We start from the raw sequence: 27,122 nt of genomic DNA on the forward strand, positions 1-27,122 counted from the left end.
ACTTTACGGAAACTTAAATGAGAGACAGCAGTTCTCGTGTCTTTAACTGAACCAGCGCCTCCAACTGGGGAACGTTAGGTACAGGCAGAATACGCGAGCAATTTATGTTTTGTTAAACCGCGAATTCGCCGTGACATCCCCTGCAAGTTGTGATCCTCTTAAAATGTATTTTATATAACAAGGAGTTAAATTTATAGGATGCATTAACAACAGAAATTAACAGAAATATTAAACACAATCTCAACTCACCCCAAAAAACCGCATTATTGCTGCAGTCTTTTGTAAAGCAACTTTTATATCAATTTTTTTAGAAATCAAGGTGTAGCTTCTTTTTAAAAAAAACCCTTAGAGACAAACATTTAAGCTATTATTATATACAGTCTAAGATTAATGCTCTATAAATGGTTCCGTTTTTTCTGTCGAAAGGTGGTGATTCTGAATCCGCGGAACTCGCGTTTTTTTTTAAAAATAACATTTTTCTCCCTAACGTGGGACACGTCTAGGGATGATTCAGTCAGTGAATGGGGGATTATCTCAGTATTAGATCCTCGCAAAATAATCAATTATTCCAAAGTAACAAATGCCTGATCTGTTTCATGATAGTGTTCAGATGTACAAATAGAATAAAAAAAGGTTGTTTTCAGAGAACATTACAGTCTTCATAAACGCTGCATTCTATACAACAGGACCAAATATAAAATATATAACGGTATACTCCAGATTATTTGTCACGCATCATACATATACGTGGACCGATAAAGGTTTATCTCGAAACAGTAATGCACAAACAGCATGTTTGATTTCCTCAATGACTGAAATGTTATATCCCTTTGATTTCCGCACAATTATGTTGCATACGAGGTGTACGGTTATTTTGCAGACATGTAGAATATAAAATACCATTTTTCTATGCTTTTGTGTAACCCCTTAGTAATCCGCAATATATAAAAATGAAAGCAAAACAATCATTCCTTTAAAATGCGTCAAACCTTCAAAAGGAAAGTAAGCTGGTGTCAATTGAATTAAGATGATATCACAGTAATAGAAATTATAGCCACATATGTTTATTTGTCAGCGGTACAAAGGGAGATTGAGTAAACAATTGCATTCAGAGGTACAGGTCAGATATTATCCGAGACTATGACATGGAACCAGCGATTGCCTTGCAGAGTATTTTACAAAGCAGATTATGTCATGGGAATCCTAAGATATCTGTATCAGCAAACAGAAAGCTCTTCGCCTTATTAAAAAATACATCTTTTGAAGCTGACACAGGCACAGATTGCTCATCGCTGGGACATACAGTAAACGTACGGGACGTGCACGCAATGCTGTTTAATGCTGACCTTTCCCCGCGTATAGTAGTTGGCACCTACTACGCCATCACTGGTAACGCGTTTAGTCTTATTGCCCGATGCTGACTGTGTATTTGAATGTAAAACCTCATCTCAACAAAAAACGCCGGTGTTGGTTAAGGAACAATTCTGAAGAACAATTACCTTCTTCCTTAAAAAAAATTCAAGAAAATAATAGCACGCGTGGATGTAACATTTTGTTTCTCATTCACCTGCAAAATAAAAAAAAAGCCCAAAATCTATATTAAAAATCATATTGCAACACAATAAGTTTCATTCACCTTTCTTTTTTAAGTGGATCGGGGCTCTTAAATTAGGTCGATTTATTTTAAACAAAAGGACGCCTTACTTATTTGAGGTTTGCCCTTTAATTCTGATTAGATTATTGCTCGTGCCTGGCTGCAGGAACGCTTTAACAAAGGAGACTGATTTGTAGTTTCAAAGACAATTGAATAGAGAGCGTGTGTGTATTTCCTCCTTTGAAACCCAAGGTCTACCTAATTATAACAGGAGATGATAATAGAATATAATAGAATGGCCGTTATACTAGATAATATAGAAAACGAGGGTGGCCTACAGCTTTATCCTGCAATCAATGGATACTATTCACAATATATAATAAAGATACAATAAAGACTAATAGAAAGTGGTTTGTCTTGCCTCAATAAATAGGTTGATTATATTAATGCAGAGAACTCGCCCCTTTCATATATCCCCAGTTACTTTCCCATCTGCTCTGTCACTTTGATTATTGAAAAAAACAGCCACAATTAAATAACGATTTTTTAAAGAAAGCAGAGTATTCTGCTGTCATTTAGAAAAGCTTCCCCCTCCCCACTTCGTGCAACACTTCACCAGAGTTTCATTTGTCTAACGGTTAAAGCAATTTTAAAATAAAATCAAAGACTGTAAATATATTTGATTATTAAAACACGACGAACAGAGCTGCTATTTAAAAACCGATGTTACTTGAAATTGCATACGATTCCATCCTAGCTAAAAATCTGCAAATGGCTTTTTTTTTTGCTACTTCTTGATGGATGAATGTATTAATAATACAACCAGGTTTCGAATTTTCAGACGCCCAGACGACTGATTAGGGTATGGTGTTAGAATAAAAACAAATAGTCTCAGTGAAGCCTAGTTTATTTTTTTTTAAAAAACTATAAAAGTAAGTGGTTGGAAGTTATTGCAGAGGAGGGGTTGTTATGTCTTGCGCCCCAGTCCCTGCCCCCACCGCCGCCTGCTTGTTGTGTCTGGCTGCAGCAATGCTGACTGCTGCCTCTGGCTGGCTCTTACACGGTTGCCATGGGTTACCGGCGCCGGGTTACCGCTACCTGTCACTAAAAGATACTGGCACAGAAATACCACCAGCATCGGCAAACAGCAGTTAGGAATAAACTGCTAGAGAAAAGCATTGCTGCAAAAAAAAAAGCATTCGCTTTTCAAAAAAAAAATCTGAGAATGTCTGAGACAAGTCGGAACTTTTATTCATTAAAAGCTCAAGTGACCAGGCCTTGGCTGAACTGAGAAGTTTCTGGGATTTTATAGACAGGTACTTTGTTCCACTGCTGTATTCCGGTTGTTTTTGTTTGGTAATGTATTGCTATGATCACAATTATAAAAGTTTTATTTTAATGTAACTGTCGCGAAAAAAAAAATCATTTCTGTTTGTTTCTAAGGAAAGGCTGGGTCTCTTTGGACCACAGATTGAGAAAGTAGCTGAAATAGAAAACGTGGCTCATAAATCATTTACAGTCATACAATAACTACAATAAGTCTTTCTGATTTTTGTTACAGACCATTGGTATAATTCACTTAAAATGAGTTCAGTTCTAAACTTGGATAAGCATTTTAAAAATCTCTTACTTCCAATTTAAGACGATTATCTGTTTTGAGTTTCTGGCTCTTTAACAAAGTAAATGCATTTCAAATGGCTGGTAGCGGAACTGTAGAAAAAAATCACTAAGGGTGAAATTATAATTGTTGCAGCATTTCGTCGTAAAATAGGTTGCTGTAAAAGTGATGAGTAGTTAAATCTTTGCCAAGTCCAATGATCAAATTCATTTGAAACTTCGGCTCATGCCTAGGTTAGTGCATGCTGTGTCTGATGACTAACTAGCTTTAGTAGTCTACAATTGTAGACCGGTTTTATTTTGATATGAATTTTTGTTTGTCACAGTCTGTTCTTCAGTAGGTTGTGTTGATACTGTACATAATCCAAAAAAAAGAAAATTAATCGAATTTAAAACCGTCGGGTTCAATACCCAGCAGGTACATAATTAAAATGGTCTCTGCCTTTACCAATGAACAGGCAATTATCTCCAAAAATACAAAGTGGGTAACAATGAAAACTTACCGCATTCCTATCATAAATTGATAAGTCAGTGCTCTTAAAGTTTACTGGAAGACAAAAATACTCCATTTCCAGACTGAATGTTGGTGTAACTAATCGTTTTTAGCGTTATTCCCCATTATACATTCGTTTCCTTAGCGATTAACAACCCATTTTTAATTCCAATCGTAAATTATATATGGTCGAATCCCAAATCTTTTGCCATTTATCACTTTCTAGAATTAGTGGCCCTGCAGTGAATGAACTTCATTGAGAGCCCCAAATGGCACTGCCAACTCGAAATCAACAGTTTTACAACATTAAAACAATAATTGGGCTATGAACCTAATGGGATACACGTGATTATGTACAAAAGGGTCTTAAAAATTCAAATAAATACAGGTTTCATCTGAGAGCATATATTCCAGTAAATAATTTAAAATGAATATTTTAAAATCAGAATTAGATACTAGAGAGAAAACTCCAGACTGAATTCTAGACTTCCTCACCTTGATGCATTACCCTGGAGCCAAAGCATTTCTTTTTAAAAGCAATGGCAAATCATTTCTGGTGGCAAATTTAGAATCTGGCTGATTACACTGGAGACCTGTAAAACTGGAGAACTTCCAAACCATAGCCACACAGAAAACTCAACATTGTTGGCTTATTCACTTTCTGTTCAAATTCTCTTTTCAGTGCTCATAACTGTTGCAGCATTGTATTTTGCACTAAATACAACAGCTATTGTTTCATTTCTCACTTTTGATGCAGAAAATGGATAATGGATTGCTTTGACGTTTAAACCAAGGTAAGGTTAATCAGATAGCCAAAGATCAACTAAGTTGCAACTAACCTGCAATGGGAAGCAAATAATGCTGGTGTCCCAACTACTGAAAAATCCAGCCTGGAAATTATACCTGACTGGTGTAAAAGCTGGTTCTAAGAAATTGTCTTGTCATAAATTCCAGAAACGTGGTTCCCTTAAAATTTTGAGGAGTGAAAAGAAATCAATCCATTTGCCAAAATTAGATGACCATGATTACACTCCATCAGCATCTATTTTCATTACTCATGTCAGATTTTCCTCAGTGAGAAAAAATGAACTTCAAAAATCAAAACAGCAAAAATATTCCATTTAAAACTAAGTGTTGTGACAGTCAACCTGGAGGTAAATTAACAATTGACCCTATAGCAATAACCTTGGCAAATGTGTTCAAAGCTATCCCTGATCAAATCAACTGTCACAAACAGTGGCATCCAAATGTATTGGACACAGACTTAAATATTTCTTTGTTCTGAGACCAGAGTAGAGGAAGGAGAAAAATTTCCTGTAAATTGCTTAGTTTTCCAATCACTTTAGGTTTTCCTCATCTATGGATATTTTTCAACTTTAGCCATGACAGAACCTACATTTGAAAGCTGAAATCCACCATTGCTTAGAAAAGGTACAAAAGTTGTGCCTGGCTATTTATCACATATGTGCATTTAATAACTATCATTATTTGCTTGTGTGTTCAGATAGTCAAAGGGAAACTTTTGTTTTGAGACAGGTGGGGAGATATAGAAAGGAGGAATGAAAGAGGTGTCCATAATTATTAATAAGTAAACTTAACATACTAAATATTTAGCACATTAATACTAAATTAGCATAGCCATGGGAATTTAACTAGAGGATCAAAACTACAAATAGGCAAGTTTTCTTTTCAAAATAGCATTCATGTATGCTGTAACTACTGCGTTTTCTTGTCACTCATGTCAAAAGGTTTTATGTAAACAAGGATATTGCTTTAAAATTTAAAATGTACTTGCAACTTATGGTCTTGTATAATCGTGGAACTATACACCAGGGTGTTTGGTCACACTAAAATAAACTAAATGCATAAAGTTTAATGAGACACAGAACAAATTTATTTGCCCTTCAAATCGTAACAGGAAGAAAAACTATTTTTTCCAATCACTTTACACATTTTGCTTGTTTAAGCTATAACTTTATATTCAACATTAAATGTGGACACTATTTAAATCAGATGTTACAATTTTTAAAACTTATTCTACTTAATTTGCAAAAATATCTGATTGTAGAGTCTGGATTACAGCTGTTTTTTTTCCAGAAAGAGCCATCTTTGACAAACACTGCAGTTTATACATCAACTGTGACAAACCTTTGAACAGAAGATTTTTTTTAAAAATTGTTTGTCAGCCTGATTTAGTATGCAGTATTTCCTGGATATCCATTGGAAACAACCCACGTAAAATTATCTGAAAGCTGAAAATAAATAATCAATTAACACATTTTCATTGTTAGGAATTAGGTAGGGATGTAACAGAGATTTCAAATTATTAGCATAAGGATTCAAATTGATTATGCAACTCAACAGATCATTGGCTTTATTATTAAAGCATAACAGATTGAAAAGCATGCAAGAGATACACAATTGAATTGTACAATACTGAACTGTACAGGGAGAGAACAGAGCTTGGTAGAATTGGACAACTCACTTTCATTGTTCAATAGAGTGAAGCAAGAAGCAAAACTGGGTTATATAATTAAAAATGTAGAACATAACCTACAAAATGTATTCAAAATACATGAAAATGGAAAAGCTCAAAAATTTGAAACAATGCTTCAGTTTTTGTTTTTGCATTGAAAATGTTATTTGCTTTAGGAAATGGAAGTACTTAAGATTATCTTAATCATAAACAAAGTGAATAGGTGAAGATCAGGATAGAGAGTTTACACTTTACATAAAGTGGACAGAAACCACAATAACGTATTTTTAGAAGCTGTGGTTCAAGTATCTGTTCCACCTTATTTCCATAGTCACAAGTGTAAAATTTTCCAATCAGGCAGTGTTTTAGAATTTTATTTATCCCCTTGCATTAATAGTGCTTAATGCAGGAGTGTGCAGGTAGTTTATTAATACAACTGAAAGTGGGTTTATAACAAAAATATTTTCTTAAGTGGTTAATCCATTACTTGTAAGTACTTTATTTTAAAATCTAAAATTGTCTTTAAATCTTTACCAAAGTTATTAATTGCTTCATTGATCTACACATGAATAAATTTAAAGTACATAAGAACTTTTTAAAGGTATCTATTAGTGTCATTGTGTCTAAATAAAAGACAAAGTAAAGTGCCTCCTCATAGGAGTGCAATCACAATCAGAAGAAAGTCAATGATTAATTTGAACTCAGGGCAAGTGCTGGGTGTTAACTACACTGGAGATTTCTCAATGCTTTACACTGGTTTAGCTGGAGATGTTACCCACAGTTTTCAAAGTCCTCCAAGTCGTCTCAAAGCATAAGCAATCAAAATAAATAAAATAACTATACAACATCACTACATAAAAAGGATATAAACAAAAATGACAGAAAAAGTTCTCAAATTGTATCACAATGAATACTTCCACATGTACAAAGTGATCCATTGTGAAAGGTAAAGGCCAAATTCTACTTGATTTATTGAAAGATACAATTAAATCCTGTGACAGAGGAATTAATATCACAGAAGACATCAGAAAAATTAAATTCTTTCATCGCTGTGCTCATTAAAAATAAATGTCTGAACCTCTTACTGCAATTTTCTGCACGCATACAAGCAAACATTTGCAAACTTTGACAAAAATCAAAAAGTTCAATCACATTCTGACAATTCTTGAAAATAAATTAAAGGTTTAGAAATAATTTTTGTACCCTATCTGAACATCAGTCTTCGTTGTTACACAGTACAATATTTTACAGATGTACTGGCAGCATGAAGTGAAATTAAAATCATTACAAGATAAAAGAAATGGGTACAGTATTTTTAATTCTGCTTCATGTCATTTCAGCAAAAAATTGGTTTTGAATTTTAAAACAGGTGGTGGAAATTTATAGTCAAATTATGCCTAAGTGCACAACAGCATTTAGATTGCAATCTGAAGTCCACTAAGCTGTCAAGCAATGTATGGTGCAGTACTCCCAGAGTCTGTTAATTGGTCTAGACAAGACAGAACGACTTTCATAACCACCTAATGCCATATGGTCAGGGAGAACAGACCTCTTGACAAACTGGGCGCTAATGGCCTACAGCAGTGCTGAGAAAGTTAGAAAGGGTATGTGTACACAAGCTCTCAAAAATTTCAGATTTGGGTTTCCTGCTATTAATATGCACGCTTGTTATCGATTTAAGCTTTTGCACCTATTTTGCTTCACAAAGCATTCCATCACTTCACTGAAGAATAGTAAGCATTCCTGCAGCTTACCAGACCGTTGATTCACTTCATATTAAATTATCAATGATTCACCCGACAGAGTGATGTAAATCAGAACAGTTCACAAATCATACATTTTTGCCAAATTTAATAAAGTAATAAGATACAGTAGTACACAAATCTGTAAACAGTTACATTTGAAGAGTCTATAGTGGACAAATCAATTGAAGTAGAACGTGCCTTGAAACATCTAGAGAAATTCCAACTTTTTTTAAAAAAAAGAGAATTAAATTCAGATTTCCAAGTTTATTTGCCAACTCTCCCTCAGACATCATCATCACGGCCAAAGGTAAACAAATAACAAATTGAAGCTATTAAAAAAATTCACAAAGACCAATATAGATTTACAGCAACAAGACCACAGAAAAAAAAAACACTTTTCAGAATAATTAGGCCAAAGCTGTCATGCTCCCAAATGCTTATTCAAGAGAATGAAAAGCCCAAAAAAAAATTATTAAAATCTGTTTATATTTTTGGGTAGAATGTTAAGGTTGCATATTAATTCACTATCAAAATGGTAACTGATGAATGTTGGTGGCTTTATACTTGTACAAAAAGTGATTTCCAACACTCACTAAAAATGAATATTCTCCCTTCCACAAAGATGTTCGCTCTCTAAATAGTCAAAATTCCACAAACATTGGTCGACTTCCACCCAATGGCCATTTTCATGAGACAGCTTAGAATTGGTTGACTGGTTGATGAACAGAGCCTGATTTTTGTCCTTACCCACTGCATTCTTGTAACAATTGCTTGCTGACGGTGATGGGCAGAGATTAAGCAATCCCAGGGTTGCTTCAGCTAATTGTGGTACCCCATCTCAGCCAAAACCAGGAAGCTTCCTTGCTAACTTCCTGTTTTAGGGGGGGGATGAAATTACGATCAGCTAATGTGGTTCGGGAGTAATGTGAAGACTGAAAATGATTGTTGTAAAGGGCAAGTATAAATTTTCTTAACAGAGTCAGAGTCAGTGTTAATACAACCAAAATTTCTTCTACACAATTAAAACAATGTTTCCAATAACTTAATCAAACAAATGATTCTCTAAACTTGTATTGTTCTCAAGTGCCATTTCCATTATGTAACTCAGCTTTGAATGTAGTAAACAGAGTGGCCTGCAGTATGTTATTACAGTTCACAAGTGTAAACTGTACACGTTAAGCATGGAGTTTAGATTTCAAACAAAAGCCGTTTTAAATTGATTTGTGAAATGCCCATCAGCTAAGTGTACAGACTGAAATCCAAGGTTTCTTTGGGAAGCACATTACTGAATTAAATAAGCTTGAGCAATTAGCATAAAATTGGCTTAGGAGTGATTAACAAATAATTGGATAACATTTCCACGTGCAACAGAGTCTGTTCCTTCCAAGAAATAGCAGCCCATGAAAAAAAAATGACATTTGCAACTTTGGAATTACTGTGTTCAGAATGAATATTGCTTCCTCACATCCTACAAACATTTATCCTTCAGTCGGAAGGATCAAAGTTTTATACTATTTAGGAATGCAGTTTAGAAAATAATGTATTTCACAATAACAATTATTAAAATGTAATTTTGATCATTTATTCTGATGCATATTGCAATTGTGAATGTCCTACCAAAAAACAGGTAATTCTTTATCCCCCCACCCTTTATCCTGCTAGTTGCAATTGAAAATAGAACATCTCTCAGTCAAAGATGTAACTGAATATTTTCACTGTAACCACAAATAAACATGATTTTCCTGTCTGTCTATGAAGAAAAACACTGCATCGTACTGGGCTTTCACAGATTTCTTTTGTGAATGAGGTCAGTTTGGAGGTAGATTTGGATAAATCAGCCGTCTGGATTGTAGATTCTGAACACATGCCCAAAGCAGAATGAGGCACAAAACAGATTCTCGCAATGTTCATCTTTTATGACTTTGCGTTGTTGTCATTGCTGCCATTTCCAAGCCCCGAGGATGAAGTGCTGATGAAAATAAAATAATAAAGAGGAAATTGGTTTCTACAACACAGTTAAAGCCTGAGTAACAGAGGAGAACCTTAATTATCTCCAGTCACAGAGAGAGACAGGAAATTTGGTCTTTTAATTAGGTGTTTGGAGTAGGGTCTGATTTTTTTTTGCTAGATAATTTAAAAGGAAATAACCCAAGTCCAACAAAATGAAATTGAGATAATCAGAATGCAGATAATTGAATTTCCACAGCATTCATTAACTCGGTGTGTAGGTGTGAGCAGCTTTCTATGATTAGCTGTCACAGCTCTATAAAAATTTGGTCAATTAACAATGTTTTTTAAAAATAAAGATGTCCACATTGGACTAAAAACAAAGAGTAAGGCATCAATATGAAATACCTTTCGCAGCTTAAGTCTAAACCAATCTTTACTGGCTATGCTTCCTCTACAGGGAATCTTCGGTTAGAAGTGGCATGTCTGTGAACTGCATCCTCAACTGTGTAGTCAGTCTGACCCGAGACACAGGCCTCAATCTCTGTAGTGTTTAACTGCGTCTGCAAGAAGAGGTGTAATCTACTGTCTGAAAGGAGTATGTTGATCTTCAATACTCTGCAACACAAAAAGAAAACCTTGAAAGCTTGCTGTAAAGAAAAGATAAACCAGTACGTAGTAGTTCAGCTAGAAGTTAAGGAAGATCCCGAGTTCTGTGCCGTTTTGTAAGGCTTTTCTTAAGTAGAGTATTAAAAACATCAGAACTGCACCAGTAGCTCAGTCAGTTAAAGAATAAGTAAATGAGCCAGGGAGCAGGTTCAATATTTTGCTTATGCCATGTTAGACGACTTCAAGCAAAGCAAAAACATAATTGTGACAATGCTGGGCATGCAGGGGTGGGGATGGGGTGGAACCTTGGGTTAGTGTTTGAAAAAAGTTATACTTCCAATTCCTGAATGTAGCAGCCCAAATTAGGAATGCATCTGCACATCCATTAATGCATTTTTAAAAAGCTAAGTGAGCAACAATCAGGATTTGGTGGTGATGTTCTCTACATGATGACCGCTACAAATGCACGTCCTTCCAAATACTCACTCTGGACTCATTCAGAAATGTTGAATAATAGTTTTTTTTTGGGGGGGGGGATAGAGTAGAAAGAGAGATACCAATGCAGTCAAAAACCAATAAATCTTTGATTCATTGGTTAACGTAGAATTTGTATGTTACTGAACCCCAAACCTTTTGCGCTAAAGTTTCAAAACAAAAAAGAAACTTGATCAAAGCAGTTAACTTAATACACAGCAACGAATCTGTAGCCAAGCATAAATGGAGAAATATAAAACAAGCTACATTAAAAAGTTGAAGATGTATAAATAAATTTACTTTGCCTTCAAACAGTAATTTCTCAAGCAGAAGTAGTGACTTGGCAATTAAAATATACTCAGTTTGAGAAATATCAGTACTGGTGTGACAGAAGCAAATTATTCACGTCAGGTACAATCCTCTACTTCTTTCTTCCCAAAAAGGGTGATGTATCTCCAAATGTAACAGATGAATAATTCTAAGGACAAGTGATTTTAACGCAACTCATCTGTGTCTGTGGTCATTGAGAATATAGAAAGGTTTTCCGTAAAGATACATGGATCCTTTACTCATAGGATAAAACAGACCATAGATGTGAAAGTTTATTCCTTGTTGCATAATAATAGCTCTGGCATAGTCACAAACATGGACTGAAATCATATCACAGATATACAAGTTTATTGTCCCTTTAAAATTGAATGAACAAACATTTATCTTCTTAAAATCACAATATTGTTTAAGAGAAGTGATTAGCGTGGGTATTAAATGCTCACTTCAGCTGCAGGTATCAGTTGACATTTACAGCAGTCAGGAGCTCTCAACATCATCTCAAGTTCAGGAAGGTTTTTGATTCAGGTTTTTTTTTAAATGTACTCCTGGGACATGAATATTGAGTATTAGATCAGTATTTATTGCCCATCCCTCATTGCCCTTGAGAAGGTTATGGTGTACTGCTTTCTTCAGTCACTTGGGGTGTAGGACAGCCAGTGCTGTTAGGAAGGGAGTTGCAGACATTTCACCCAATGACAGTGAAGGAATGGCAACATTGTTCCAAGTCAAGATGATGTGCGCTTAGAGGGGTATTTTTAGGTGGTGGTGTTCTATAGATCTACTGCTCCGGTTCTTCATGGGTTTGCAAGATCTCTTGAAGGAGCCTTGATGAGTTACTACAGTGCATCTTATTAGATGGTACATGCTGCTGCCACTATGCACTCGTGAAGAAAGTGAAAGCTGAAGATGGTAGATAGGATGCCAGTCCAGTGGGTTTGAGGAGGAATATTTTCTTTCAGAAGTTTGTGAATGTGGAATTCTTTATCATAGAGGGCTGTAGAAACTGGGTCATTATATATGCTCAAAGTTGAGATAGATTTTTAACTCAGTAAGGGAATCCAGGGTTATGGGGAAAAAGGCTGATCAGCCATTATGTCATGGTGGATGGGCTGTATGGCTTACTTTTGGTATGTCCATGGTCTAACTCAAATTGAGATTGGATAATTTTCAAATGAATTATCAGCTTCTGATTTTACACAGGATAATTTACATGCATAGAATGCTCCGAAGGTAATAAACTTATATCGATGTATCATGTTCAAAGTAAGAAAACATTTTAAGGCACTTTGCAAGAACAAAAGTAGACATCGTGCCATACAAGGCGATATTAGGGCAGATGAAAAACAGTCAAAAAGGTTATTCTTAACAAATGTTTTTGAGGAATTAACCGAGATAGAGATGCAGTGAATTATCTTTGGTAGGGAGAGGAGTGGTAGCCGACTCGAGTGTTTAGGAAACATGATGAACGAAGGGTGAAGTAATTAAAGTCAGGGATTGTCAAGAGATCTTGGAGAGTTGTGGGGATTAGAGAAGATCAGATAGGAAAGGGTGAGTTCTTGGATAGATTTGAAAACATTTTATAAACTATACAATAAGTATGAAATAAAAGAGAAGAAACAACTTTTCAAAAATGTGCTCATGAGAAAGTACTTTCCTGATAAATGTAAGTTTCACAGGCAAGTGAGAGCTGTACAAATCCATAGTATAGAGGCTACAGGATCGATGGCAGTTTTCTGTTCGATACATCGTAATGATTCTACAAATGCAAAATCCTTTCAAAAGCTTTGAAATTAAACCCTCAAAATGCATATAAAATAATTCATCCCTTAAATTTGCCAAATAGTAAAGATAGTTTGTGTCATTTAGTTGTGCTGATGGATACAGCCTTTTGTTTGCTAGTTAAACAACTGTAGGAAGGTGGCAATACCGTATGCTATGAATCTGGATCAGTGGTGCTGGAAGAGCACAGCAATTCAGGCAGCATCCGAGGACAGGCAAAATCGACGTTTCGGGCAAAAGCCCTTCATCAGGAATAAAGGCAGAGAGCCTGAAGCGTGGAGAGATAAGCTAGCTTATCTCTCCACGCTTCAGGCTCTCTGCCTTTATTCCTGATGAAGGGCTTTTGCCCGAAACGTCGATTTTGCCTGTCCTCGGATGCTGTCTAAATTGCTGTGCTCTTCCAGCACCACTGATCCAGAATCTGGTTTCCAGCATCTGCAGTCATTGTTTTTACCTCGTATACTATGAATGATTATCCCAAAACAATATGGCACTCAGCTTACTAACATTAATTGTCAGGAATACCATGTTTTATGCCAGGTTTTGAATAGAATCTCTGTAGCACAAACAAAAAATGAAATCTAGAAAAGTTCCTATTTCCTTCAGCATCTTACCATGCCCTTCGAAATTTGTGGCAAGATTTTTAACTATTAATAAACCAGAATCCTTCAGGCTAAAATCACTCATGTTGCAAATATTCTACTGCAAGTAACTCTGGGATTCATTTCTATAAACATGCTCCAGTACTTAGTAATTTTTTTAACAAGAAACTTCTTTATTAATCTATAGTTGCTGCTTGAGAGTTCCTGTATGCAGGTTACTGAAATGATATGGGTAATGGAATGTTAGGTCTTATAACTCGTGGGCTAGAGTGGAAAGGGAGCAATACAAAGTCCTAGTTTGCTCTCATCTGGATTACAGTGTACACTTTTGGGCTTGCATCTTAAAAAAAGTGTGGAACTTTAGTAAAAGTCTTAAAGGGAGCGTAGAAAGTTAGATTAGATTCCCTACAGTGTGGAAACAGGCCCTTCAGCCCAACCAGTCCACACAGACACTCCGAAGAGTAACCCACCCAGACCCATTTCCCTCTGACTAGTGCACCTGACACTATGGGCAATTTAGCGTGGCCAATTCACCTGACCTGCACAATTTTGGACAGAGAGGAAACTGGAGCACCCGGAGGAAACCCACGCAGACACAGGGAGAATGTACAAACTCCACACAGACAGGCACCTGAGGCTGGAATCGAACCTGGGAACCCTGGTGCTGTGAGGCAGCAGTGCTAACCACTGAGCTACCGTGTCAAGGGTTAGATCATGAGGGATTGATCAACTAGGTTCCTATTCCCTGGTATATGGTCAGTTAAAAAGGAAAGAGAATTAGTTAATTTTTTTTTAAGAAAAAAAGGATTTTGAATTAAACTGATAGGACATAGACAGAATTATTTTCCACTCGTGGAGAAGTCTTGGATAAGGCAACATAACTTCAAAATAAGTGTCAGGTCATTCAGGAGAGAATCTAACAATTAGTTCAAAATGCAAAGAGTGTGCATTCTCTTGCACAACAAGCAAATGCTAGCTTGATTCATTTTAAAATCAGAAAATATAGATACTTGTGAACCAAGTAGGAATCCAAGTCAGATAGATCACACTAGGAATCAGATCAACCATAACCTCATGGCCATGGATCAGACTTGAGGGGCTTGGTGATATTCTTTTATGGTTATTGAATACAGTAGTAACATTAAGATACCATTCAGGCTGCAATAAGGTACACATTTTAGGAGTTGGCTGAATTAGGAGGACTGAATAGATATTTCTCAGCTGTTAAATGGCGCCCCTTAGAGGTTAAATGGTGACAACTCACTGCTGAAGGAAGAGTTTGGACAACAATCCTCAAGATTCATTGCAAAACAAACATTGGAACAACTATTGCCTTTCCCAAAATATTCATGGTGAATTTCAGCCTTACTGGTTATGATCCAAATAATGTTATCTTAAATTTGTTGCTTTTTGAGCATTCACCTAAAAATGATTTCAAATCAAAAAGTTCAGTGGTATTAACCTCCTCTACTATAAATTTCTGGAATGCTTTCGAGAATGCTGTTAAATGGGGAATGTGCACACTATGTGCCAAAAGATTTTTTTCCCTCCTGTGTACAGTTTCAGATTAAATATTCTTGAAAAATTGGTTGAAAATTAATTTTGCTTTATATAACATCACTGAAGTCCCTGCTAATTGAGAGTGGAATGATATACTTAGTATATGGACAGAAATGTTCCTGTTTAAACATATGTCCATGTATCAATACAGAAATTGAATGAAATCTGCAGTTACATTACCAATATCAAATAAGAGCAAGTTTGCAAATGGAAACCACAGTTCTTACCCCATAATATATTTAGACAAATAGCCTATTATAGATATTTTTGTTTTCTGACCATTGAACATAAAATTGAAGCATTTAATAAAATAAAGAACTGCAGTTGATGAAATCAAACAAAAACAAATTTCTGGAGAAACTCAGCAGGTCTGGCAGATTCTGTGGGGAAAAAACAGTTAACATTTTTAGTCTGATGACTCAAAATGCTAATTCTGCGTTCTTCCCACAGATGCTACCAGACCTGCTGAGTTCCTCCAGCAATTTCTGTTTTACATCAGCATTGAATATAGCTACTAAGTAAAAGCATTGTTTAAAAAACTGATTAGTTACTATCTGTATTTTGACTAGAAATGAGAGATAATTTCCTCATTCAGGTGCCATTTCCTCAATGCTAGTTTCACGTAACTACCATTTTGGAGTTAATTTCTGTCTCAAGTGTTTCCATTCCCATGAATCTGGTAGCAAGGACAAATTTTGAAAAAGAATTGCATGCCCTTAGATAAATTAGTAAATTCACTAGAAGTTTAGTGCTGTATAATGGCACTTTTAACTCAGCGGGGGTGTAGGTGGGATAACAGTGAAATGCAGTAGCGAGGTAAAAATTCATACTGTGCATTGGATGAAATCTATAACCTCCCAGATTGCCCATGGCTATACAGAGCTAAAAGTTATGGTGAAGTACTAGCTTCAGTTAGGTACTCATGGTATATTTTGAGGTATTAATTAAGAGCAAACAAGAAATGCATCTTGTGCAATGATGAAATGTGCAATTTTCCTGCAACACATTAATTGCAGTACTCTAAATAAGGTAACTAGCGCTACAGAAAAACAAATAAAAAAAGGTTTTGTGCAGTCATGTCTAAACTCTCATTAAAATTGTGATGTTTGTGGTACTCCATTTTTCCATTTTATATTTAAAGTGATTGGCCAATACTTCCTTTCAAAAAAAAAAGAAAAAATTTTCACCTCTTGGAAACAAATTGAAAACCTCCTCACTACTTGCGCACCTCAGTATCATTAACCAACAAAAAATTGTAGAACAATCAGTCATCAAAGCGAATACGATTACTTGATAACAGGATGTAAATTGATTAGTAACTGTCCCAAACTGTCAGCTGAATGTTTAGCACTAATCTCATTTGATTTGCATCTCAACATTATCTATTTACCTTGAGAAATCTACAGTTAAGAAAACTCAGTTGAAATGAATACAAAAGACCTAAAATGCAGACCAATAAAATGAGGAATAAACCAGAAACTAAATTGAATCATCCAGTGAAAAGGTTGCTCTTGTAACTTCCAGGAATGAGATCCAATATTGAATCATTATTCAAACAAAGAGGCTGCAATTTGTTTTGAAATACCAGCCAGGAGATTTTCTAGCTATAATCTATTCAGTGCACCATCTGGAGATGGAGAGATCTATATCTTATTGGTGCTGCAGTACTTTCAGTCAAGTCAAAGCCAGGCAGTGACTGTGTGCAGTGAGGCATAACACTACACTGCTTGACAAACATGGCACTAGTAAGAATCACTTGCCAAACAATAGGGCACAGGTATTTATTTTATTTTTAAAAAGCAGCTTTTGAACAATTGCACAAAGCTTGGCAAATGTTTACAAATGAATGTTTATCATTGACACCTACTATATTTGAAATATACCCATCATTCTGGATAGGTCTAGCATACACTCAATTCCACACTAGCTCAGCCAGTCTCAAACCTCGGGCAGTGACTGCCACACAACAATAGTAGTACTGGTTTAATTATCCTGGACTGCATTTTCCAAGTGCAAAATTAAAATTATACTAAAGAGAAAATATGGAGATGTCACCACTGCTTGGGTGTCGTCCAAAGCCTGACTCTGACTCAAATCCAATTCACAATGAGTCCTGTTTGCTGCTGTGACCTCATACTGGAGATGGAATTATAGTTTTTATAATGTGTGAGCCATACTATAAACAGCAAAATGTTTAAGATCAGACAATCATACAGGACTAAATGTATAAATTTAAGAATCAAGATCAGTTACATTAAGTGTCAAACAAACCAGTTAGCAATGACAATTTGCCAAAAACACATTGTGAATTAGATTCTACGGACATAAAATCAGGCTGTGTAAATTGAAAATGTTACTTAATTTTATTGCTCAAATTTTCTATTCTTTTGTAAACCAAAACTTTAACTGGCTTGAAAGAAATCACTATTAAAATTAACACATTGGAACTTCACACATTACAATCACATGCATTATTACCACTGCATGTGAGAACCAAGGATTGCATTACCTTCATTTCATACATCTATTTTTAGATTGTGCATTTGTTGTTTATTCAATTAAGAGACCCCCACTCCACCACAAGATCATTAAGAAAAAAAAGGCACAACTTGGTTGCTGTCATAAAAAGTACCACTGACAATTTGAGTGTAAATTTGAGGCAAATCTTTTGGTAGGATATGAAAGTTAGGTGGATGGACCATGCTAAATTACCCATAGTGTTCAGGGATGTGTCGGTTAGGTGCATTAGCCTTGGGAAATGCAGAGTTACAAGGATAAGGTAGGGAGATGGGTCTGGGTGGGATGATCTTTGTAGGTTTAGTATGGACTCATTGTGAAACAGGCCATTCGGCCCACTGTGAGGATTCTATTCTAAAATAGCCCTACATTGGTGAGTGGGAGTACCATCCCCTTAAAGTTCTCCTTCAAGGCACACACTATTCTAACTTCACAGAATTGTCACAATGAAAAAGGAGGCCATTCAGCCCACTGTATCTGTTACAAAAGGCCAATCTCCTGCCTTTCCCTCACCCTACACATTATCTACATAGAAAAGAGCACCTAATGGTCTCTTGAATACCTCAATTCAACCTGTCTTGACCACACTTCCAAGCAGTGCATTCCATACCACAACTACTCTGATTGAAGTTGTAATTTCTCATCTCACATTGACATCTTTTGCAAATCACTTTAAAACTGTGCTTTCTGGTTCTCAATCTACTCTGTCCAGATCCCTCAATTATGAAAGCTTCAACGAAATCCCCTCCGAATCTTCTCTCCAAGCAAAAGCAAACTTGCAACTTTTGATTTTTCATAACCAAAAGGTCTCTCACCCGGAACACTATTCAATAAAAGCTTTTGCATGCTCACCCAAGCATTCACACTATTTCCATAGTGTGGTGTCCAGAACAGTACACATTCCTCCAAATGAAATGTAATTAAACGTCTTATACAAGTCCATTGTGACTTCTCTGGTCTTGTATTCTATTTAAGAAGTCTCAAGTGCTGCATGCTTTATTAACAGCTCTCTCTCTACCTATCCTGTCATCACTAATGACTTGCATGGATATACATCCAGGTCCCTCTGTGCTTGCACACTATTTAGAATAGTATTTTTTATTTATGCTTTCACTCCCTGTTCTTTGTATCACCATCTGTCATTGTGACTAGGTCAAAATCCTGGAACTTTCTTAACAGCACAATTGTGTACCATTTGCCTGGAGTCTAAATCAGTTTAAAGCAGCAGCTCCTCACTGCCTTCTGAAGGGCAATTAGGGATAAGCAAAATGTGCTGGTGTACTTAACAATGCTCACGTCCTGTGAGCACCAAGGAAATAACTTTTGCCAAAGGTAGTGGGAATGAAAAATTTCAACTTGTAGCCCAGACCAAAAAAATGCAAAAAAAAAAAACAGCTTCCACCAGCAGTATCTGGCACTTGGGATTTGGTGTGCCATGAGCTGAACATTCAAACTATAAAGGCCAGTGCTTGCCTTTAGTCTTATTAGAAGACATTTACCATACAATATTAGCAAGGATCTGCTAGAAGGCAAAAAAAATGAAATGTGACCTTGCATTCATAAAACAAGAACGACCCACAGTGTAACATTAAGGTTACAATCAAAAAACTTGGAAGTTACCACATGCATGAATCAAATGTTTGAAGATTTTACACTTACCCCCATCTACTCTATTGTAGAAAGCAGGGGAGACAAGGGCAATTTATTCTGAAGAAATTTCTAGCCTAAATAATTCTTAGCAGTAAGCAAATTTGCTGCAGTACAGAATTGTAACCACAAGATGGCAGTGGCCATTGTCTCAAGGCCTGTCTTTTATTTAATGTCCACAGTGTAATTGTCTCATACATTCAAAACTATTTGTTTTAAATATAGCTGACTATAAGTCCTGAACATACCGAAGGCAAATGCAAAAGAATAATTATAGACTCTCTCAGTGTGTGTCAGGCTTACATTTTTAAGATTATTCCTTTAAAATATTGGTTTTAATTTCTGTCGTCTTTATTTCAGGATTCTCCAGTTAGAACCAAAGTGACAGCGTTCATCATTGATGGCGATGCAAGGTCCTCAGAATAGCCTCCCGACTTCTGTGACCCTATTTCAGAGTTCATTTCAATCGAGTGACAGCTAAAGAGGATCTTCAAGTTTACCAACAATGATCTCATCAAGCAGGCTAAACAGCCAATTAAAAAGAAGAATTTTCAGTTTTTCCATATCTACTCTATCCAATTTACTCATGACTTGAATACCTCTATCAGACCTTCACTTCTTCAAAAAAGGAGAGGGAGTCCTAACTAAATGCCCATAAAGAGAATTTTCAGTTTTTCCATATCTACTCTATCCAATTTACTCATGACTTGAATACCTCTATCAGACCTTCACTTCTTCAAAAAAGGAGAGGGAGTCCTAACTTCAGTTATGAAAATAGATCAGTGAAGTTCTTTATTCCCATGGATGACTTCCTGTAATTCTCCAATTCCTTTTCCATCTTTCCCAAAGTGCAACATCCAGACTTCAGCTGAGACCAAGGAAGTGTTTAAGTTTCAACATAACCACCTGCTCTTGTACTCTATTCCCCCATTAGTAAAGCCTATGATAGTGTATGCTATATTAGTTGCACATTAAACCGGTCTTGCCACTTTGAATGGCTTACATACATATACACCCATGTCTTTCTGCACCTGTACCACCATCACTCCTTTAGAATTGTACCTTCCAGAATAGATTAAATTAGATTCCCTACAGTGTGGGAACAGGCCCTTCAGTCCAACAAGTCCACACCTACCCTCCAAAGAGTAACCCACCCAGACCCATTTCCATCGGACTAATGCACCTAACACGATGGGCAATTTAACGTGGCCAATTCACCTAACCTGCACATCTTTGGATTGTGGGAGGAAACCCACGCAGACACAGGGAGAATGTGTAAACTCCACACAGTCGCCCAAGGCTGGAATCGAACCTGGGTCCCTGGTGCTGTGAGGCAGCAGTGCTAACCACTGAGCCACCGTGCCACCAGTTTTTATTGTTTCTCCATCTTCTTTCTATCAAAAAAGTTAACACTTCTTTACATTGAACTCCATCTGTCACCTATCCACCGTTCTGCCAAATTGCCTTTGTCCTTTTGAGGTTCCACACTGCCTTCATCACAAGTCACAATGCTCCCAAATTCTGTATTGCCTGCAAACTTTGAAATTGTGCCCTGGATTATTAATATACTTCAGGAAAAACCAAGGTCCAATACTGACCCTTACTGGATGTCTACCACAAATATTCTTCCAGCCTGAAAAACATTACCTATCATGCCACTTCCTGTAACTCCACTGATTCCATATTCATGCTACTATTCATCCTTTTATTCCATGAACTATAATGTTTCTACTAAGTCTATTGTGTGTCACTGTGTGAAATGCTTTTTTGGAAGTTCATAAACACCACATAAACAGTATTTCTCTCATCAACTCTCTAATTTTGCTGTAAAAACATTAGTTAGTTTAAACATTATTTTCCTGAATAAATCCATGCTGGCTTTCTTTACTCAACTCACATTTGTCCATGAGACTACTGATTTTTGTCCTCAATTATTGTTCCTAGAAGTTTCCTCACCACTGAAATTAAAAACTGATCGGCCTATAGTTGCTGAGCTTGTTTTTACAGTCCTTTTTGAACAATTTCTCGACTTTGCAGTCCTCTGGCACCACCCTCAGATCCTAAGGAAGACCAAAAACCTGTGACTAGTGTTTCTGCAATTTCCACTCATTTCCCATATTGTCCTTTAATGCATCACATCCAGCCTGGTACCTGGTCATAGAGTCACAGAGATGTACAGCACAGAAACAGACCCTTCAGTCCAACCCATCCATGCCGACCAGATATCCCAACCCAACCTAGTCCCACCTGCCAGGACCTGGCCCATATCCCTCCAAGCCCTTCCTACTCATATACCCATGCAGATGCCTTTTAAATGTTGCAATTGTGCCAGCCTCCACCACTTCCTCTGGCAGCTCATTCCGTATACGTACCACTTCGTGTTGATTTTTCAATATTTCAAGCATAATGATTTTTTCAATATTTATTTATTTTTCATATATATTTTCAGTCAAACCTCATCATAGTGTCTATATTTAAGACCTATTTGACGGTCTATTCAATGCTTCCTTTCTGATAAGTTATAAATCACTGTGAATTACTTCCCATTTCACTACAGCCTAGTGGCATCCTGGACCTTGGTAGTAAAAGATACAAAGTATTCACACAGCAGCTTAGCTGTACCTCTTTCTCCATGTGTAAATCTCCCTTTTTGGCCCAATTTCTCTTTTTACTACCCTTTTAATGACTATGTGCCAAACAGAAGACTTTGAGCATTCCTCTTACATTAGCTGGTATCTCTTTTTCATGCCTTCTTTGCATTTTATATCCTCTAATCCTTCTATATTCTGATTACAGCCGACCATTTATTGTTCATCCTAGTCCTAGCTTTTCTGCAATTTCCACTCATTTCCCAGATTGTCCTTTAATGCATCACATCCAGCCTGGTACCTGGTCATAGAGTCACAGAGATGTACAGCATCTTTTGTCTCTTTTGTCATCCAGTCCTAGCTTTCTAGCCGCACATTTATCTGTTTTATCCTCCTGTACCTATGCTGACTTGCATATTGTACTCAGTGTAATCTGGAGATTAGTATTGGAGGCCATTCTTGTTCATTTTCTACCTTAGTTTTGGTTGAATAACCACCTTCCTGTCTGTGTCATTCATACCAATGTTGACAAATACTATTGTGAATCAATCACAGCTGCAATCACTACAATTTCCCCATCATGGCACGCACTGTTCTGACTTTGAACCCTGGAACTCCTTACGCAATATATTGGTGCATGTACCTAACCGCATACTCTGCTGCAGTTTGAGAAAGCCGCTCACCACTTTCTCAAGGGCAAAATGGGATGGGTAATAAATGCTAACTTTCCCAGCAATGTACATTCCCACAAAAAAATTGTAATAATACTGAAAGTCTACCTGACATGCTGACAAAGGTAAGTGTTTCAGTTCTCTCCAAATGGAAATACTATATAAACTGGTTACTTCAAACAGTTTCTGTTCATGTCATGTATGAGAATCAATTAAACTCAGTGCAGTGCTAAACTATGAACAAAAATTAGGTTGTGTAGCCGATACTTACTTCTCTAAAAATCCTTGAAGGCCTTGACAGCGTTGCTCAACATGTTGGACATTACTTGCACTGAAAAAAGGACTCTTTGGAGGCAAGTCTGGCAGACTTCTGCAAAAGAGAATAATGACAAACTCTGAACCGGATCAGCTGGCCATCCACATTTAGTTGCAAAATGTTCCAATAATTGCAGAACAACAATAATCTGGGCACATTATGTCCGTGAATCTCAAATAAATTAGCAAAATTCCTGTAAAAGCCGCCGAATGAACAAAGCCCTTTCTGTTATGCAACCACGGTACAGCTATCAGAACTGATGACAAAAATATCTTACACTATTTAGTCATCAACCAACTGAAACGTTAAAATAAAAATTGATATTGCAGCACCCATGTCTCATGCATTAACAGCGCTAACCCCAATAATTATGCCTGATGGTTCAGTGGATATGTGCAAGGTGCAGTGCACTGAGTAAAACTCAGAACCCTCCCTCGCATCCATCAATATCTGCAGTACAACTTTGGGAATTGGTCTTGCTAGTTCAGGCATGCAGAGTAAAATGGAAAAAAATAGATGAAATTTAATATCAAGCATCCACGTATGTATACATGATGGTCACAGATTTGCATTTGGCGTTTTGAGTCACACAATACCTTGTGTGGAAAGAGACCAACCAGCTCATGAAGGCCACACCACCCCTCCAAAGAGCATTCCACCCCGATCCCCCACCCTATCCCTGTAAAACCTCACACTTAATCCACCCAACCTACACATCCCTGAATGTCGTGGGGCAATTTAGCATGGCCACTCCACCTAACCTGCACATCTTTGGACTGTAGGAGGAACCCCATACAGATGAGGTGGTGGTGCAAACTCCACACAGAGTCACTCAAGGCTGGAATCAAAGATGGTTCCTGATGCTGTGAAGCCACTGTGCTAACCACACGTCACCTTTTTCCAAAGCAGCAAACAAAGGTGGTGACTTTAAATCCTGCTACTACAAATATTAAACAGTTTTGAATCACTCTCATGCATCACAACCGACTTACCCTACAGGGTTCATTTGAAAGTGCTGATGCATTTGAACACAAGTCAAGAAAATCTTAGTACACCCCACAGTGTGGCATTCTTAATTTTTTTCTATTACTAAAAAAAGGTAAATACTGTAGAAATCTGAAACAAAAAAAAAGTGCTGAATTACTCAGGTTAGGAGCCTGCCCATAACGTATTTCCAAACCTGGGCACTCTTTGCAGACAGTGGATGGCATTTGATACACCCAAGGACACACATGGAGTTTCAGAAATATCTTTAAAATTTGTTCACTTTCTTGGTTAAGTATAGCAACAGAGCATCCCAGCTACTTTTGGTTTCTCCTTCTCTGGGTTCAAACAAAATATTTCTATTCCAGCAATGCAAAATTTCATTTCATTTCAGTGCAAGTTAACCAAGCTAACAATATGAAATAGTGTAAAATTAACATTGAGTAATTGACCAAGATGAAAATGTGACTAAAAGTCCTTAAGATTTTCCATCATTAAATAACTTAACTAGCTTGACAATCTTAACTTTTAGTAGGTGCAGTAAAATGCCATAAATAAGTAGTCACTAATCAACCCAATGGCAAATGCAGGAGAAACCATTTTACGCAGATAGTCAGAAGCGTGGACTTCACTATGGAGGAGTTGAAATAGCGGGAAATGGGATAAAGACAAGGGAGAAAGAAACCAAGCGTTTGCTGAAACAAAATGGAATGAGGATCATTTGCAACATAAACATTACATGAACCAAATGACCAGTTTCTGTATTACACACTCTGTGCAAAACACTCTAGTGTTTTACCCTGCACATTTCTAGTAACAGTCTAGATGCCAAAGGTTCATCAATAACTAGACATTTTTAAAGAGAGAGAAAACATGCAAGTTACGTTGGAATATTCCACTAAAGGTTGTACTGAAATTTTGACAAGGCTTCCTTCTGCCCAGAGGTTGAACACTCTGCAAAACAGGCTGGTTTTTAAAAATAAAAACAAAAACAAAACCTTACATCAATACAGCATTGTCTTGAAGTCGCTGCCTAAGCCAAGCAAATTCTCTGTAGCGTCTTCGAACGCAGGAAGTCTTCTTTGTAAAACACATACTATTAGTCTGTAAGAAACAAAATTTGAAGCCAGTTACATCAAGCAGTGAAGTTAGAGTTTTCCACTTTCACTAAGATTGGAATTCAACAATATAAAAGACAGGAAAATTGTGGAAGATTGAGACCTTCTGGTCTCCAGATAATCAGAGACTTGACATGCCCTGAAAGGCACACTATTGGACCTGTTAAAAGGTCCTGACACACTGACTATGCAATAATTGTTCAGAAAATTTCAACTTCCAGTGGACAATTGCCCTGCAACTGAAGCTTTGCAAAAAAAGTTCACAATGCCTAACTTTGAAGGTTCCAATTTACTTAGCTAAATAGTCACCCAGGAAAAGTTAGAGGGATCAAAATCTATTGCTTTGAAATTGACAACCAAACAAACACAGTGACAACACTCCTCCAATTATAGCCCAAACACCCACTGCATGACTGTGACCATCGCTCCTTGGGCAATTCATCCACTAGTTCAATTATTGACAGGATTGGTATCTTGATCATTGAATTAGAATAATTTTATACCACTAGGTTTATACATGCCTAATAATATTATGTATGATATATCAGTCTAGAAATAATATATACCTGACACCAAGAGAAAACAATTTACCTTAAAAGATGAGAACATTGCTTATGGAGGTTGTCCAAGGGTGTTGGGACCTGACAGCAACCTTGTGATGATGACAAGGAGCTACATCAGAGTATAAATGGATAGCGTGGGCACAGCAAGAAAACAAAAGTTCTCAAATCTGGAATCCTGCACCAGATATGACGACAATATGGACATGAACACACAAAGATTGATTAGTCTTTACCTACTAAGTCAGAGCCTGATTTATCAATGATTAATACTAATATCAATGATTAATAAGTGTGTTATTTTGAAGTCTAAGCCTGAAGAGAGTTGTTTTTTCCCTTCTCCTTGACCAGTTTGTAAAGAACTGGAAATGCAGTGTAGCATCAAGCCACAGATAAAAGAATGGGCACAAACTTCAAATTAATAATAATGGTTTTGAACTCTTGCTTTTCTGAAAAGCTCAAGCCTTTGCAGCATACACTTCCTTTGCAGTCAGCATAAAAACTAAAATATAAATACACATCACATTAAACAAGTGGAGATCCCAAGAAATCAGTTTTTTTAAACTGCTAATGTGTAAAGTGCATTATGAAATGCATCTTGTCGGACTGCTCTTTCTCGTCTAAAGATAAATGTTTCTGATTTCAAAGTGAATATTACTAAGCATACAATGACATGAAGAAGATTAATGACCCATATTGAGGCAGATTTTGGAAATGGGTTCATACAGAAAGCTAAGGAACTGTTTAAAATGTAAACCAAGTGAAAAAATGAAGTATATTGTGACAGCATTCAAGAAATTTACATTAGTTGCTTGGAGAGCACTATTTTATGTCATTAGCGCACAGGTTCAAGAAGGATGGAGAGAGACTAAATGTACGTACAAAGACCTTCCTAAGTAGCTAATGTTTCAGAAGGTACGAAAAGAAGGGGCAGGCCCATTCATTATCTCAAGATCCAAAAAAATTGAAAAACAAATCTCCAAAACATTCAGGCAGGCCAAATGGATAATTTGAGACTTCTTTTATATTTAAAAAAAAAACATAACTTAGCAAATTCCCAGTTGTGGTCTCAAATGTCATTTTGATGTGTTTGGAGGTCAGAATAGCAATTTTAAATTGCCATACTTCGACCTTAGGTAAATGCACTCTTAGACAGAAAGAGCAAGTTGCAGCGATCATAATATTTAACCATGAGTTAAATTTTTGAATTGATATTTATGTTTTAGCCAAAATCTTCCTAAGATGTGTTATTTCCAGAAATGTACACTTAAAAGTAACATACTTACATGAACACAAATTTCATAATCTACGTAAGAGTGCCATGAATCTTCTTTCTGGACTCTGGGATCTCGCACCCACACACTGATGAATTCCTGATTTGGCATAGTAAAGAAAATTAGAAATGGTCCCTTCACACCAAGGTAAAATGAAAGCTATAGTGATATGCAATGCTTTTATACAATGTAGAACATATGGCAACATCCCAGAAATTACA

The 27,122-nt window shown here is 36.6% G+C and overlaps 1 protein-coding gene across 1 annotated transcript in view; it reads right to left on the reverse strand.

Annotated features, from left to right (window-relative positions):
* Positions 1-8,014: 8,014 nt before the first annotated feature.
* The window catches only part of snx10b (sorting nexin 10b), a 31,620-nt gene continuing 12,512 nt past the window's right edge, over positions 8,015-27,122 (reverse strand). The window contains exons 3-7 of the mRNA XM_043689570.1: positions 26,914-27,000; positions 24,953-25,053; positions 22,921-23,019; positions 10,281-10,490; positions 8,015-9,894 (exon numbers count right to left, since the gene is read on the reverse strand). Of these exons, the coding sequence (XP_043545505.1) occupies positions 10,316-10,490; positions 22,921-23,019; positions 24,953-25,053; positions 26,914-27,000 (462 nt within the window). The 3' untranslated portion in view covers positions 8,015-9,894; positions 10,281-10,315. The remainder of the gene's footprint in view (positions 9,895-10,280; positions 10,491-22,920; positions 23,020-24,952; positions 25,054-26,913; positions 27,001-27,122) is intronic.

This window comes from Chiloscyllium plagiosum, chromosome 5 (genome assembly GCF_004010195.1).
Source record: "Chiloscyllium plagiosum isolate BGI_BamShark_2017 chromosome 5, ASM401019v2, whole genome shotgun sequence".
NCBI classification, from domain to species: Eukaryota; Metazoa; Chordata; class Chondrichthyes; order Orectolobiformes; family Hemiscylliidae; genus Chiloscyllium; species Chiloscyllium plagiosum.